Source organism: Pteropus alecto, unplaced genomic scaffold (genome assembly GCF_000325575.1).
Source record: "Pteropus alecto unplaced genomic scaffold, ASM32557v1 scaffold110, whole genome shotgun sequence".
Taxonomy (NCBI): domain Eukaryota; kingdom Metazoa; phylum Chordata; class Mammalia; order Chiroptera; family Pteropodidae; genus Pteropus; species Pteropus alecto.
The window spans coordinates 13419776-13438312 of NW_006431920.1; the positions used below are offsets into that span (position 1 = coordinate 13419776).

At 33.8% G+C, this 18537-nt stretch overlaps 1 protein-coding gene across 1 annotated transcript in view; it reads left to right on the top strand.

Moving 5' to 3' along the window:
• The window catches only part of BARD1 (BRCA1 associated RING domain 1), a 70952-nt gene that overhangs the window by 33770 nt on the left and 18645 nt on the right, over positions 1 to 18537 (top strand). Inside the window, 3 exon segments of the mRNA XM_006906758.3 lie at positions 3185 to 3265; positions 4954 to 5126; positions 17532 to 17640. Of these exon segments, the coding sequence (XP_006906820.3) occupies positions 3185 to 3265; positions 4954 to 5126; positions 17532 to 17640 (363 nt within the window).

The window sequence follows — 18537 nt, forward strand, 5'->3', positions numbered from 1 at the left end:
TATTGGTCAGCCAACTAGTTTTTGGACATTCAACACCTTTTAAATGCAAATTCTACACAGGATTATTCCTGAATACCTTATTTATACTTATATTACATTATAGAATTTCAAACAGACTATTCATGCATACAATGTTTGGGATGTTGTGAATATTCTTATTTAACCAGAACATAAGTTGAGATCCATTAGGCTCTTTATTCCCTGTGTTTCTATGTGAATATATATGTCACCTGTGGATAAATTGCTGCTGAGAACATTGTTATTAATGAGAGATTTTATGAAAAAGCCTTATGCCTAAGTAGAAACTAGGGTAAACACTTATATTGTTTATTTTTCTGATTTAATGGAAAAAACATACGTTAGTATTTGACATTCCTCTAGACATAGAGAAAATTTTGATTTATTACTCTATAATGTCACCTATGTTGGATAATTTGTTGGGGCTGGGAAAAACCTCCCCAAAGTTCTCTAGTACAGATTCTTAAAGTGGTAATGATTACTCATAATTCATGCTACAGTAGCAAACATATTATGAAATACCAAGAATGGCTCGAAGTTGGCATGTCATATGATATATTTGTTATGCAGACATAATAGATAATATTTAGAGGGCACCTTGCAGGGCATGATGTGCTTAACATAACAAAGGTAACGAGGATCTTCTGGGTAGAGAGAAAATCCCTCATGAGGATTCTCCTTCAGAGTTTGACTTTGTAATTCATTATCTTTAAGGCAGTCTTGTTATATTGTGTGTAAAGTCACATTATTACGTGTCCTTCATACTAGCTTCCTGAAAAAGAAACAAAAGACTCAAAAACAAACTGGCATCAGTGATATTTTCAAGATTTTAATTTCTAGAATGCCTCTCAGAATCAGTATTCCTTTTTCCTTCTGTCACCCACCACCTTCGGAAACCAGTAATTTATTGTCACAGTGACTAGGTTGTCAGAATCATCTGTGAAATTAGTTTATTCAGTAAACTGACTAAGAAGCCAAGAAAGTATTTAATATATTTTAGAACTCCATTCGAGATGATATATATTTTTTAATGACACCTAGTTGCTAAAAGGAGAAGTTTAAGATACTTGGTCAGTTCATTTGTGTGGAAAAGCTTAACCATTTGGGGTAACTAGTTATTATTGTGCTAATTGAAATGTTTTGTACTATTTTTATAAAGATGTTTGTTAAAATTTTGGAAATGTTAACCTTTATAATAAGGAAAAAGGTGTGTGTGTGTGTTTTTGGAAAGTTAATTTATATTGTTATAGTATATACAAATGTGTGAAGAATCTTTCCTTTAAATGAAAGCTTAGCAATAAGAAAATTCAGTGTGATGTACTTGCTTCCTTATTTACTTCAAAATAACCAAATCCATTTAAAATTTCTTATAAGCCTTGGTAAATGCTTTCCTTAGATAATTTTTGTTTCTTGCTGCGATTTAAAAATATCTCAATTTTTTTTAAGTTGTGAGGAATCTAAAAGTGAGTGCTTATTACTTAGAAAATATTCTATTACAGAAGAAAGTAATTTAAAGAAATCAGAAGCAGAAGTTAATTTATTTTTTGGAAATCTTATATTGGTTCAAGCTCAGTTACTATGGATTCTATCTAATTATCATAATTTTATTTATGTGCATGCCATTAAATTTACATAAAGTAGGATGAAAATATGACAAACTTTTAAGTACTAGGAAAGGGAAAGCAGATTGGGTATAAAAAGTAAGCAGTTTGCAAATCAACTATACATTTCAGAGAAGTCTAGGAGTAGAATGTTAACAGAAGACATCTTTGATTATATGAAGAGATGATATGAAAGAATACCAGTCTAGCAACCTTATGAGATTCTGCTTTCAGTCTCTAAATTGTCACTCTGTTCCTATATGACGACTGTTCCCATGTGACTCTTCCATTCCACAATGGTGTTTATATTATTTTATGGGCTTCTTGAGGTGAATATGATTTTGTGATTACCATGTAGAATGAGAATGAAGAAATTTTCAAGAAGTGTTTTTGGATACATTTTATGTTTATTTTCATGTTGGGAATGTGTGTGGTTCTGGTAGTTCATCTGCCCCAATATTCATGGGATTGTTTTTAAAAATTCAAAATTATGTCTTAATAGATGTTCCTGAGCTCATTTGGAACTGGCTTGAATATAGAGCAAAAGCTGCTAAATACATGTTAACTCGTACTAGAGGTCTAGAATTTGCACCCCTCAGGAACTGTGGAAAGTGTTTTTTATTTAAACTAGAGCTTTTGATTTGAAACATATAATGCTTATTTTTTAGGTCCATGGGATATTTAAAGTGATTTTGTTAATTTAGGAACATAAAAAATATATGTTGCATGTGGATTTGGTTTTTAGAACACTAGGTAAGCTACCATCATAAGATATGCTGGATTTGAAAGGTAGCCCCAAACAAACAAACAAAAGCAGATGTTACTGTATTGAGGGGACTTCTACATTATCAACCAGTAGGAAAAAAAGTCATTTCAAAAGAGTGTCAGGGCTGGGAGTAGGAAAGAGATTTCGTTCTCCCTAAAGAAGTGCTTCACAAAACACGACATGGTCATAAGTAACTTGTCAAAGATAATTTATTTTTTATTCAGCCTTTTTCAGAGAAAGCTCCGTTAGTTATTTTTGGAGAAAATAAGCCTTGCTTCTGCCTGGAAAAAATATCTTTGAGCAAATAAGATAAATATAAACTAAGTATATTAAGGATAAATAGAGTAACAGCCCATAAGACAGCAGTTTTTGGCAGTTTTAACGTTGGTTTCACTGAGCAGCTCTCTTAGCTTTAATTTTGTTTTAAACAGTACTCAGAAATCATTTTCATGTATGTTCAAAAGGATATTTTTCACAAATAAAATGATGACTCTAAAAACTTTATTATGATCAAATGATCTTTGGCTAGTGTCCTTTATTTGGTATTTTGAAATGAATATTGGTATGGGTTGCTAATAGCAGAGATTTTGTACTCTGTATTCAAGGATGGGCCATATGATTTCCATGACCTCAGAACAGTTCATACATATATATCTTATTTATTAATTCATGAGCAATAGGCATAAGAGAAAGAATTTAAGTTTTATTTTAACTTGAAGCAGAATCTTTTAAAAATCTCAATAATTTTTTTCCTTGATGATTTTTAATTTCTTTTTATTTTTTTATTTTGTTGTACTAGGGCGACGTACCTTCTGTTGAATACCTTTTACAAAATGGAAGCGACCCAAACGTTAAAGACCATGCTGGATGGACACCATTGGTAGTTTTCTCTTTGTTTTTTATTCCCATTCCATTCTCTTTATATTTTATAGTTACTATAGTTTATAGTTATGTAGTTGTCTATATATCATCCTCTGCCATATATACACTCTTCTTAATCTGAAGAATTTATATTTTTCACCAAATAAGAGAATATGGTTATTTTTTCATATAGTTTTTCAATTGTGACAGGTATGAAGTGAGCTACCTTTTGACTGACTACCTTTAGAATTAGGAAACCAGTTATACCATATTGCTGAATTTAGCAAATATACAGAGAGGTTAACTGCCACAACCGGCAAATGACTTCATTCTGCAGCACTGCATGTCATTGGAAACATTTAGTGGAGCAAAGAGAGGTCAGAGGAACTGGTTAGGGATGTATCACAAGTCAATGATTCTACCTGAGGATCTCTCACAGCCTCACTTATGTCCCCTGTCCAAATATATAGAGGTGGTAGAAGTCTTTGCTTCATTAATCATTTTTAAAAGTTTTTGCTTATTATTACTAAAATGCAGTATGAAGAATAGTCTGGGAAAACAATGGCACAAATACATGGGAACACATGCCATATAGACTAATTATTTTAGTAAGTATATGATTTGAATGCAGCCAAGGACATGTCAGCAGATGAGGTGGATTTCCTTATCCTGTGGACGGGAAATTCACAGGAATTGGGAGATGCTCATTAGGCCAGGTATTAAAAAGGTTTAAAGTTGTAAATAATAACTTCTTGCCAAATTTTAAGCTGAGAGGATTTGGTCTGGATCAGAGTCTCTTTTTTGTTTGGACTCTACATACAGGCCTGGCTAACCTTTTCAAAGAAAGGTTAACTTTTTTTTAAGCCACTAAGGCAAATTGTAGTAAAAGTTGGTGAGTGATTTTGAGGACCTGATGTCTAATTTGGATTCCTTTCTCCTTGAAATAAACCTACAAATGTAAAGTGTGGTATTACCTATTATGAGTTGAGTAGATGCATTTAAAAAATACCACATACCAGAGACTTTAGAATACAGCAGGGTGGCATTGTCAGCAGCTTATTAGACATAAGGAAAAATTTGCACGTGAGACATCTTTGAATATTTCATTATTACCAGTTATGACATTCATTCAGTAAGTTCTTTTTGAACACCTACTCTGTGTTATTTCAGTTATCATTGACACCAGCCGTACAGTAATCTGTAGCTTCAGCAAATAAGAAAGACTTGTCTTATACATACTCATTCTGGGATATTTGCTTTATTGAGTGGTTATATATATATGCTAGTGAACTACTTAGCTTATGGCTAAGCACCTGATTTAGTGAATTCTATTCAGCCTTGGAGAATTCCAAATTTTATGCACAATCTGGTTAAATACTTTCTAAATTTTTTTTCTTCTTTTAAATTTCTTATTATAGAACAATTTAATAGCTATAATTGCTTTAAGCTCTATTTTCTTCTAAACAAAGAGCACTTGATGCAAGGCTCAGATGAATCCATGAATTTCATTGATCTTGATCACCATGTATCATATCACAAAGATTATAATAGTGGCTTTTACTCTGTCAACAACTTACGGTCTGTATGACTTTTAGGTAAGAACCAATTACTAAGATTCACATTTATTTTTCTAAAGGATGATTTTATGATATTATCTATTGTTCTTCCTCATCACGCTTCTTACTCCTTTTCTTTTTACTTAATTAGCATGAGGCCTGCAGTCATGGGCACCTGAAGGTAGTGGAATTGCTGCTCCAGCACAAGGCATTGGTGAACACCACTGGGTATCAGAACGACTCACCACTCCACGATGCAGCCAAGAATGGGCACATGGATATAGTCAAGTTGTTACTTTCCTATGGAGCCTCCAGGAACGCTGTGTAAGTAGTTCAGTGTAGAAACTTTTTCATTGACTTGTACTCCTGAATCAAGGTCTATGATGAAGCAGAGACTTTATTATTCAAGTTGATGGCTCTCTACTTTTTCACAACTGGAGTTAGATGTGACCATTCTGGATTTAACATCAGCATTGATGCCCTTTTCCTTTATGATACATATTTGAGGGAGATATGCTCTTTTAATTCATAAATAGTTGTCAGATTTATTTTGAAAGCTTTGACTTTCTGGACAAATCCAGTTAATTTTTATTTTCTGTAGATTAATTCATACTTATTAAGAAAAGAACTAGAAATGTAGAAATAACTTATGTGCTTTCCAATACTTGAGGATTCTTAAATATGCCATTCCTTTTCTGTGTTTTTCTGCATATTTAGTATAACAGCAGTTAAAATATATCAGAATTCAAATGTTAGGGCAGTCAAATTATTTCTTAGATTTTTCACATCATTCAAATGAAGCTCTGGGTAAATTGTTTTGCAGTGTCAGGGCACAGAGAAGCATTAGTGAATGCTGGTGGCTGAATTTTAAAATTGTTATTGTAAAGAATGTCAAGCAAATGCTATAGTGGATTTTATATCTTTAATCTGTAACTTAGTTCATGTCTCCTTATATATGATTTTACTCTTTTCAGTTAATAAGGTAGTTGAAATAAAAACACAAGAATTGCCTCTCTGCATCCCTATTGCTTCTGTAGATTTGGAAAGAGCCACACAAAAAGTCAGCCTTACTCTGATTACAGAGGCAAATAAGAATTACAAAATGCAGAGCTTCTAGGTAATAATTTTTTTTTTTTTTAGGTTGTAATTTTTTATATGTAACCCTATAACACAATTGAAAAACAGATTAATAATGGAGGAATGTACTATACCTTGATGCTGTTAGTTTTAGTAAGTGTGTTTAATATCCTTTATTTCCTATCATATGTGATAAGATAATTGAGGCAAACTCAGGGGATACATATATTTTTTAATTTTTCTGCTTTTTTACATCACACACATTACATTAGGTCCATGTATATCTACGGACCTAACAAATATGTCCCTGCTGTGGGTATAGCAAGCCATTTGATAAGTAAATTGTTCCAAGGGTCAGGTGAAACTGAATAGTTTCTATTCTTAGGTCCTTAAATCAGCCATGACTACTTTAATGAATAGGGCACTGGTCAGGGCGTTAGGGAATCCAACTTTTATTTGTGACTCCATTATTGACTTTATAGCCTCAGGCAGGTTAATTTCTGTGCCTTGGTGTCCTCACCTATAAAACATGGGTGATGCCTGCTGCTTTTCTATTTCTTTGGAGCATAGTGAGGATTAATGAGCCAAAACATAGAGCCTGTCTTGTGGTTTGTAACCATAATTCTTCACTACACCGAAGGTTATTAATATATATGATGTGGGCATGAGACAGTGAGTGAGTCTGCCTTCACAGGTGCCTTCTCAGATAGATGTGTTGTTTTAAATAGGCTTACCTAGTAACATGGCAGACTTAGTTATATCTAAAGCCCAACACTGTTCCACAGACCTTTTTGCAGTAAGGGAAGTCTACTGAGTGCTGGGTTCTCAGTAGCCACTAGCTATCTGTTGCTATTGAGGAACTAAAGTTTAACATATATTTTATTTTAATTTAAATAACCGTGTATGTCAGGTGGCTACCATTCTGGACAACTGGTTGATATATTTAGAACAGTGGGGAAGGAGGGTTTATTTGGTTAAGAAGTTGAATGATGTTGGATAAAGGATAGTAAGGCAATTACAGGGCAATGGCAGGGGTTGATTTAATCTAGGGTATAATTGTGTAGCTGTTTTTAATTTTAAACATCGTTATTCTTTTTCCAGACTATTGGTCATGATGCTTAAGTATTTTCTGTATCTTTTGCTTTCTGTTTTCTTTTATAATAGTTGTTCGTTCACCTGATTGGCTTCACCATTTCCTAACTGGTCTTCTTTTCAGGTTACTTTTCATGTTGCAGCCCAAGGGCTTTCAAAAATTACAAGTCTGGCCAGAGCACTTATTTGCTTAAAACACTTCATTGGCATCTCTTAAGGTTTTGAAAATAAAAGTCAAATTTCAAAACATGATCTGTAGGCTCTGAACAGTCTGGCTCTACTTACCTCTTCAGCCTTGTCTTTCCACAGTTCTTGTTGTCTGCCTTTCCTTCACACATCTTTTGCACCAGCCTTTCTCAATTTTTATTTCCATACTCATTTTTGGTGGCCAGTTTCTCATTTTTGAAGTTTTATCTTCGATACCATTTCCTTTTGGCGACCTGTCCTGATTCCTTTGTCTGTAGTTGGTGCTTCCTCCCAATCACAGAACTTTAGTAGTATCTCTGTTTCTTATTATCTTCTCATTCAATCGTACAGCCTATGTACCAGGGATCACGCCTGCTCTCCTAGGCCCTGCCACGTGCCTAACAGTCTGTGCCCACATTTCATTTGTAGAGTGAATTAGTAGGTGTTTGAGTGCATGGAAGGATGGTTCATTTTTTCCTCTTTTTTGATAAAGGGTCAGATGAGATGAAAATAGGAATTTGTTTCTTGTACTCCCAGTCTCATTGTAGGTGTGAAGAGAATGTCTAAAACCAAGTGTCCGTAAGTGGCACGTTTTCTAAGGTGGTAGAACTGGCTCCTGGTAGATGTGAGAGTAAATGACGTGTGCTCCCTGGCAAAATTTAGTCTCTTGCCCAATTGATCATCCATAGTATGTTACCTTCTGTGGGATCGTGGCTACTCAAAGTAATTCCTAGAGCCTTGACACTTTTACCGTCTTTCTGCCGTTGTTCTATATATTGTCTTTCTAGAGAGAAGTACTGACGGGTGAGAGTAGATAAAATTCATTCCTGTGCCTTCCTCCATTTCTTAAGGGAAGCATGGGAAGCAGAGTGTGGGGACTACATGGGGTTCTTACTATTCTTTTTTTGCCTGAAAAATTTTTTTTTTTTAAGCCATTAATATATCAGGCTCTGGAATCTGAGTTGGCAAGCATATTTTTTTCTTTCTTTTTTTCTCTGCTTATTATATCTCTTTTACTTTTGATGGAACTCTTCTCAATAACCAGGACTAGATTCTTCCCATCCCTAGAAGAAGGTAAGAACCAGAAAGGGCAAAACTTATTGTCTTTCCTTCTTTAGGGCTTGGTACTTTGACTAATTGAAGTTGTAGATAAGTAGGGTCCTTTTGCTTGTTCTGCTTCTGAATGGTGTCCTTTAGCTCTAGAACAGACATTTTGGCAGCCTTCTTTATCACTTCAAGGTTGAGGTCCTTTTTTTTTTTTTTTTAACGTAGATGCCTTCCTTCTCTGGTCTCCAATAAAATCCTGTTATGTTTTCTCATAATCTCTACATTCCATTACTCCCTTTACTTCATTATCTCCCCACTTGTTTTATCTGCTGCTTATATTTTGGTAGGAGTGAACAGCCAGTTATATTACTGATGATAGAACAGCGTGATATATGCCTTCATAGTTCAGTGCCCAAGATTCTGTGGAAGTTTAGAGTAGGGGCTATAATTACGACTAGAGGAGGTCATGAAAGGCTTTCTGGAAGAAGACACACTCAAGCTGAATTTTGAAGGGTAGGAGGAAAGGATGGGCTTTACAGAAAGAGATGATGATGGGTACTAAGGTACACTAAGGCCAGACTGCTTGTTCATTCAGTTCTAGGAGCTTTTGTTAGTGATATAAACCTGGAATGAAAGGGAGGAGGATGATGAGATAAGGCCAGAGAAGGTAGGCAGAGACAGCGAAAGACCTTGTGTTCAAATTTTAAATTGGAAACTTCCTCTTCCGTCCCGGGCAGGGAGCTCAGTGAACAGGTGTGTCCAATAATCAAGGGGAAGAATGAGAGTCTGAATTAAAGTAGTAACATAGCAGTGGTGTGTAGAGAGGGGAATTAGCTGTTTTTATCAATTTATTTCTTCACATGAAGTTTGATTTACTTTGTTAAGTTTCAAAAATATCTTGTTAGAGTTTCAATTGAAATTGGTAAGTGTATAGGTTGTAGTGGATTAATAAAATTGATTTCTCACTAAGGACCATGGTATGTTTCTCCATTAATTTAAGTCCTGTTATATAGCTTAGTATAGTTTTAAATCTATTTTATATATGTGTATATACATGCACCAGACTATTTACTGAGGTTATTTTAGGCATGTGATTCTTGTTTTGTCCGGGTGAACTGGATGTTTTGTTCATAAATACAACTTGTTATTCTTGATGTATAGGAAATCTGTTAATTTTAGTACATATCTCTTATATCTAGCCAACCCCTAATTCTGAGGATCTAATTATCATTTATTACTGCATTTGTCATACTTTCCAGAACAATATTATAAATTAATGGTGATAGTTGGCATGTTTGTTTTATTCTCATTATTTATTCTCATTGACTGTAAACCTACAGTTAATATTAAAATCAATGTTAAAAATAAAGATCTTTCTCCCAGTTATTTTACTATTTTATAACAAGACTATATTTTCTTTTATTAATGATTTTCATTTTATACTGAGATGATCTTAAACTTTTTGCCTGTTGATGTCACTGATGAATTTTTAAATACCAAACCTTATTCCATTCCTAGGGTGGACCTGACTTCGTGTAGTATGTTATTCTTAAAAGGAATACTTTACATTAGCTTACTAGAACTCTGTTTAAGACTTTTGCAGCTATAATTATAAGTTAGAGTTAGAATGTGGTTTTATCTTTAATTTTTTGCCCTCGGATTTTGATATTAAAATTATACTCATAGCTTTTTTAAGGTAATCAGGATACTTTCTACCTTCTCTGGTCCTGGAACACAAATGGAGTATCTTTCAGAAATAAACATCTCCCCCTCACCTGGTAGAACATTGATCTGTTTTGATAGTTGCATATTAAATATTTGGTGATCTCTTCAATTTTGTTAATAGTAGTTAGCATTCGGAAATACTAATGTATTAATAGTAGAATACATGTTCTAAGAGCTGGGGGGACTTTTTGTTATGTCATTAAGTTTATTCTTACATAGCCCCTATGGACTATAGAAACAGTGTATCTGTTTTGCAGTTTTATCTGAGGCTGTGAGTTTTAGGAGGATGCGCAGGAAGATCCGCTCACCGCTGCTTAGCATAGGGCGCACCAGTGGGGCAGGGTCTGTGAGGAAACACCATTCCTAGCATATTGTCCACATGTGTGTCAGAGTATCTTAAATGCATAAAGCTTCAGGCCTTCCTTTATATAAATCCTTTATTTATATATATATATATATATATATATATAAATATAAATATTTTTGTTGTTGTTGTTAAAAATATACATATATATTTTTTAGTTAAATGTTATGATAGTTTCTTTGTATTGAATGCTAAAAAATACTCTGTTTCCACATGCTTCAGGGCTCCTAAGCTAAAGTAGTCCTGTAGGCCAGCATCATATCAATTAATTTCAGTTGTACTGTAGTATAAGGAAGTGATGGTTAATGGAGTTCCTTATTAAAATGTGTTTGATGAAAGATCTATGTCCTCACGTGAAATGTAAGACATTCTCCTCACTCAACATTTGGTATATTTTGATTGACTTTACACTTTTTCTGCTACTGTAGAATTTTAGTTTGAATTATGTTAATTGGGGGTAAAGCAAACTTACAGATAGGAATAAAGATTTTTGTGACTTAGCTTCGGATGAGAGAAGAAAACCTGGGACAAAGAAAATACATCCTTTGAGTTATTCTTGGATGTCTTTAGAAGAGAGGAAAGCATGTAAATGAAGGCTAAGGGATCCACGTTGAAAGTTCTGTATTCAGATATGTTTTGTTATTAAGATGTCATGAATGTTGCTAAGACCACATAACTTAAAATATTAGAGAGAAGGCTCAAGAACTATCTTTTCAGTAATAATTTATAAAGTGTAAAGGTAATGGAGAGCCATTTTGTAGCCCAGGGAGTAGGGAAGGTCAACGACTCAGTAACCTAATTAGGCATTGAATGATTATGGAAGACTAGGTGTGTGAAAGGAAAGGAAAGAATGGAATATTATCTATTGCAAAGCCAAGTGAATTTAAAAACATCTTATTGAATACCGGTGGAGAGAAATCTTGAAACCTTATAAGGCAAGGCATGATAACTAGGAATTAACCACAAACAGTACTAATTTGAAATAATGATACTCTTTATTTGCCATCTTCATTATTTAATTTAAAAAACATAGGGACCTTTCATAGGTTCATCAGTGAAGTCTTCTAACTCTACTTTTTCCCATAGAATCTGTATGTCATCTACAGTGATGAATTTCTCTGCCGCATGGGGTTTGGACCCTAAATGTTTATGATTATGGAGGGAATATGCATACACTAGAGAGTCATATATCTACTTGAGAATTTATCTTTTATTTTGGTGTAATTTTAACATTCTAATGCCTTCCTGGTTATTTTCAAGTCACATTTTACTTCGAATACTTTATTATGTTCTTTGAACTTTGCTGTGCAAACTGGCATTTTTTAAGTGCATCTTGCATTTGAATATAGTTTTAATTCATTTAACTTTGATTTGTGTTTTGCATGAGGATTTACCTCTAGTGAGCTCAAATAAGAGTCCATGATCCAAGAGGGAAAATTAGTTCTATTTTAACTTCAGATAATGAGAATAAGGTTTATATCTTCTATACGTCCTTGTTGCCTGAGAATATTTGTGTTGATAACTGTTCAAAACTTCATTGGCGGTCCTTCTTCCCCACTGCCTTTTGTACACCCCAACGTGGACTTAAGAAAAGCTCTTCCAGTTATATTATAACCATTTTATTTTGAGAGTGTATGGGAGAAAATCATATGCTTTTTTTTTTTTTTTTAAACATATATAGAGTTTAGGATTTGGTACTAGGTCTGCTATTGACAAGTTTTCTTGGTAGGATGTAGAATTCTAAATTAGAAAATATTGTATAGACCGTTGGACCTATTAATTGCCCCGTTGCCCTACTTAATTTTTTAAAAGAATTAATCTCCTACAACAGAGCTAATTTGTGTTTTATCGCTTAAAAAAAAAACAAGTTGCTCTTTTGAATTTCTGTGCTTTCCTGCTTCACAGCAAGCCAAATGACTTGAAAAATTAAAATCTATATTCTGCAATTTCATGGTTGTTCATAAAGGATTTCATTCATGGACTGTCTCCTGTCCGTCGTGATAAGTTTAGCATTAGTAAAAATGCCTTTTGCTCATGTGTTCGGGATTGAGTGATCTGTCTATGCAAGTATAAGTTTAAATTTTCCTGTCTCTCTTACTCCCTTTTAATAGTGGTGCAACTCACCACAGGCACATTTATAGGCAGGTGTCTATTATATCATTCTTAAGGAGAAAAGGGCGTTAATGGGTTACACTGTTTTCTGAACTCTGCCTGATGCTGAAATGTTAACTACTGTAGTTTGACTGCTCAATAAGTACTTACTTTCATCAATCTTAGTGATCAAAAAGAAACCTAATGAGGAAAAGGATTTTTAGAGCCTTCTTTATCTTTAGATTGTACCATACAGGAAAATGAAAATCTCTTCCTATTTTAATGTCGTTAAGAAAACAGGCTTCTATAATTTTTCTTAGTAAACATGCATGAAATATATGATAAAATTGGGGGAAATAAACGTAAAGGTTAATATTACAGATGTAACTTATGTTCCCTTGTTTTCATTCTGTATCTCTCTTTCAAAAATGCGAATCTAAGAATGTTAATAGTTGTATTGTTATCTCTATTTTACAGATGAAGAAACAGGCTCAAGAGGTTAAGTAGATCTTCTAAAGCCACACAACTCTTGAGTGGCAGAGCTGGAATCTAAATTTAGGCAGTTTGATTCTGTAACTCCAGCTCTTAATTACCATTGCTATATTGGTGCCATCTCTCCTGCTTACAACCATTCAAGGAGCTGGCTGTTCAAGGTTCTCGTCCTTAGAATAAAGTCCAACTCTTTAACACCACCCTTTTGTTCATACGTGATCTGGCCACAGCCTACATTCCTGTGCCTTCTCTCTCCCTCCCCTCCCTCCCTCCGTTTCTCCCTCTCTCCCCTTCCCCTCCACATTCCCGCTCCCTCCCTCTCTCTCCTTCCCACCCTCCCTCTTTTTCCTGTTTCTTTCTTGCTCTTCTCTTTTGAGTTTTTTTTTTTTTGGTGATTCTAATTTGCCACACTAGCTTGCTCCAAGGCCTTTGCACATGCTCTCCTCTCTCTGAGAGACCCTTATTCTACCTCTGTACCCTTTCTTTTCCTTCTCCTTTCACATCTGGAAAGTTTTACTAGACTTAAGTCCTTCCTATTTGTTTCCCTCTGCTTTGTCCCACTGAGTTCTGTGAGAACAGAAACTACCTTTTATCTCATTTGTTCTTCAGTAACTAAAAGGGTTCTTAGAGGTACTTGTTGAATGAATTTTTGCCAAGCTGATTACCAAATGATGTTTGTAACTTCCCTCGACATGTATATACACATGTACTCATTCTGTGTGTTAAATAACAATTAAATGATTATTGCTAGTTCTGGTGTATGTATGTTACATAAATGTATATTAATGCATACATCTATTTTTACACAAAATCTATTTTGCAATGATTTTCCAGCATTTCTTAGTAGCTTTCAATGGTGAAAATGCATTAACTTATGAACACTTAGATCCTGTCAAGGTTTTAAAGTTAACTTAAAATCTTCAGTCATATCATTAAAAGTTTTATATGAAACATTTTCAAAAATTATGATTTAAAATCACAACTAAAGGAATAGAGCAGTAATAAGAGAGGGAAAATACTGGTAAAATTTGCCGATATACTATGTTGTGAAGGAACAGAAAATAACTTTTAGAATCAAAAAGGTATCTTATTGGTTAGTGATCATGTAAAATGTTTTAATAATCAGAAAAATACTGTTTTTAGGATTTAGTATAAAATGTTATCTATATGTGATCATTTGAAATTCACTGAATTACAAGAGACTTTTTCAATAGGACATTAAGAGAACTGAACTGTCAAAAGTGGTATATATGAAAGGTATTAATATCCTATCAGACGCTACATGTAAATTCAGTGACAATGTTAATGTTTTTCTGCATTCTGAAAATAGCCTTAGTTATATTGGTGTTAAATTAACCTATGTAGTTTAACTGGCAGACACTTGTGCCTTTCCATTTTCACAGCTACATACTTTGTCTCTAACATCCTTTGCTTTATGCCTGCTTACTTCATTAATTTTCCATATTGTATTTGGCTCCTATACCTGAGCATACAGTGATTAGACTCTTCAGCCTTGCTAGAAGGCTTTCTTCCATTATTAACACCCATTTCAACAATCATGTTTTTTATTCCCTCCACAGACCTTTCACACTCATTTGCCAAATACTGGTTTCTAATCCTGGGTTCAAGGTTATTTTGTTTGCTATTGTGTATCCTTTACTTTGTTTGGACTCCATCTCCCATTTCACCTCATTATTTTGTGCTTTGGTTTATATTTCATCAGTTTTATACTTATCCATTGAGTATTTGTCCTCGGTAAGATTATAGGCAAGGATAATATTTTCAAAGTCTTACATATCTCTACAAAATACCTAGTGTAAGTGTTAAGACTTTAGGTTAAAGTATGTCAGAAAATACAATATGTGCTATATTTAAAAACATTTAGAAAAAAATCATTCTATAAGTTCCCTTGGTAACTCATTCTAATAAAGTAGCGAATGAAATTATTTATGTTTATCCTGAGTCCATGGTGTTGGTTATTCTAAAAAAAAAAAAAAATCTATTTCCCTGTGTAGTGATAGAGAATAACCGATTTATCAGTTCTTCAGTTAATAAATGATAGTCCTTTATGCATGTGACAACATGTGACTTTCTTCCATATATTCCCTATTTTCTAAAAAAAGAATCTAATTATGTGCATTTAAACTGATTTTTTACATAAGGTCTGTAAGCAAATTGTTAGTCCATTCAAATATATCATTATGGGAAAAATAGTTATATGACTTTTTTGTGCTCTCATAATAAAGAAGAAATCTTACATACCCTACCTTCTCTTGCTATATTTTTCCGAAGAAGTCACATACAGTCTTGTATATAATTCTTAATTTCAGTGGTCCATGACAAAGCGAATTTAAATGACAGGATTTAATAGGCTCCATCTCCCTTGATGCTAGGCTGAGGTTTAACTGATTATCTTTCAACCTAGCATTAGTTATATGCCATTCTCCAGTTCATTAGCAATGCAGGAGGACTAAGGGTTTAGTGAATTGCGTATAAGCAGAAGCTGTCTCTATTCTAAGTGGAGAAACCACATGTTTAAAGACCATATGAGATAGTAAGCTTTGTGTAATAAATACTTTAAATGTAAATTAGAATCCTACTAATCGTTTTATGATGTAGTTCTTTAGAAAGTAAAAACATCTTACAAGACCATTGTCTTATTATTTTTTGGTTTAAAGTCCTCACTAGCTGATGGGCATGGTACTTTCATTACTATTTTTGTCATGTTATAGTGGACTTTATTTGTGTAAAATAAGTATGCTACAGTTACTGTGCCTTAAAGTGCATGCAATTGAGCCCTTAAATTTTATTTCTTTGAAGTGTAAAAATCTACGTTAGTCTTTGTTAAAAAGTCCTTATGTGTGCAGTGATCTTTGATGACGTACATTGTGACATTTTTTTTTGCTGTTTATTTTGCATTTGGTGGTTTAAGGCTTAGAATTTTGGTTCTTTAACTCATTCGTTTTTTTGATTTTCATACTTATAGAGTACGTTTGAGGAGATTGTGTATTTTTACGTGGGCATAATAATTTAGAGAATGAAATGAAGAAATATTAAGTATATTGATGAGGTCAGCTACCTTTTGAAATAAGCTGAAATTGTTTGCTTTAAATATATGGGAATTTGGCAAGATCTAAATTCCAGCACAATGACTTGTGTCACTTTGTTGTAAATCAGGAAGCTGAAATATAATTGGTTATAATTATACCTGGGCTGGAGAAAGACTGTTGCCAGAGGAAAGTTATACATTATCGGACCTGGGCATAAAGGGGTATCTGGGAATGCAAGTTTATCAGTGTTTACCCAGCACTGTCTCAAGAAGAAAGAGTGACTAAACCTGATAGTAGTAAAATCGGTCATTTAGAGAAACATTTGCTGTGTTTCATTTATTTTCTTAATCTGCTAGCTTTCTTTTCTTACTATGTCATCAAAACAGCCTTCTCCAAGGTTATTAATAACCTTATCTCTAAACTCATTAGGTGCTTCTATCTCTCATCTATGTGTCTCTTATCTCTGTGCCCTTCATTGAGCATAAGACTGAGTTGGTCCCTTCCTCCTTTCTCTTCCCCAGTGTTTCACTAGGTTTTTTCCCAGATATTTTTCTATACATACAATTTGAAAAACTGGTAATATACCATGTTTACCTAAAATTTTATATCCTGTTTAACACCTTGCATTTTCACTAAAACTTTAATGGCCATTAATTATATAAATATACCATAATCTTAGAAACCGTAAAAGAAATGCTCATTTTAGAAAACTTTGTGCCATAATACAGTATATTAAAATCATTTTGAAACCACATGCAAAGAAGTAGAATTGTTAGCAAAAGTTGTATGGTTTTAGCAATTTATAATTAAAAGAGTAATAATAGGCAATATTGAATATTACTGTAACGAACAAAGAAAACATGACATTAAATCTAGTCATTGGAACCTTTCTGTCTGTTTTCCCATCTAAGAAATAACAGAGTGATACTGTGTCTCTAAAGTTTCTGTGTAATATTCTGTCTTGTGAATTAGTGCATGGCGAGAAATCTGCATCAACTTGTTCTCCGAACTGCTGCAGTTTGTTGTGTGATGACTGTGACTATGATAGATTATAGTGTACATACATATTAAAATTAACTTAAAATTGCCCTGATCACTACTTTATTAAATTGTTTGTCATGTGGCATTAGTTTTCCTTCCAGTGGATCTAAATGCCTATCCTGTGAATTTTATCTAATTTTTGTATCTGTTTATATAAACGATAGAGCCTATAATTGCTACAGTAAATGATTTTTATTTGCATTTGAAAGCACCTCACACATAGTGATTAATAATTATGAAGCTATATTTTAATATACGAATGTGAATACAGAAGCGTACAGAGTTGTGAAAAAATTCATGTGTAGGTATCAATATATTCAACTAAATGTCCCCCCTGTTACACAGTCTGGTTTCAAATTAAAATTCTACCTCTTTTTTTTCCATTGAATTCAGCAGCTTGTGATACTTGATCCTTTTGCTTTGTGTGAATTGAGTCATTTGTTTTAGTAAAAATTGTGTATTATTAAAGAATTTAAAAAAAAATGTTTTGCTAGTGCATCCATTTAGTTAAGAATCGAGTCACACATTTTATTTACTTACACCCATCTGTACTTATTTTACCAGTAACATATTTGGTCTGCGACCTGTGGATTGTACAGACAGTGAAAATATGAAATCACTATTGCTGCTACCAGAGAAGAATGAATCATCATCAACTAGCCATTGCTCAGTAGTAAGTATGAATTTAGCTTTGGGGAATTTATACTTCTCATTGAAATTGGTTATGAAAGGAGGAGCATAATGGAAACTTTTCCAGTTAGCAAATTGCTTTCATTCGCTAAGCAATTATTGAGCACTTCCTGTGTATTAGATTTTGTGAATTTGAAGACATAATCAGAAAAAATGTATCAACAAATATTTATTGACCCTCCCCCATACTTTAGGTGGCATTCGTGCACAATAAATTTGACTGACAAGACTCTCATTCTCAAGGAGCTTACATTTAGTGAAAGACGGGCAAGAAACCAACTGTAAATATGTAAACTAATATAACTAAAACAATTCCAGGAACTTATAAATGAGTGCTTTGATGCAGATTTTGTAGAATGTAATCAAATGGAGGGTGATGGGCTCCAGAAGAGGCACTGCTTTAGCTGGTTCACTGAGGACAGCATTTAAAGAACTGATACTTGATTTGAAACCTGAATGGTGAAAGGAGGTAGTCAGGTGGATATCTGGAAGACAGGTGTTCCAAGCAGAAGGAACAGCAAGTGTATAAGCCCCTCAGTGGATGAGCTCGTCATACTTGAAGGTTAGATCATTATTGGTAGTGACCAGTGAGTGTCTAAGAGTACTGGGAAATATTGAAAGAATTTAAAGCAAGAGAATGACGTGATTTAATTTATGGTTTAGAAAGTTTACTCCAGCTGCTCCGTAATAAAGAGGCTGTAGGGTAGGGGTAAGAGTAGAAGTAGGGAGATTACTTGGGTCTGTTTCATTTAGACAGAATAGAGAGACCATTATGACATGGATTAAGGTAATAGCAGTGGAGATTATGAGAAGTAATGGGATTTAATATACATTTTTGAGTTAATGCTAACAGAATTTTCTGTTGGAATATCGATGAGGT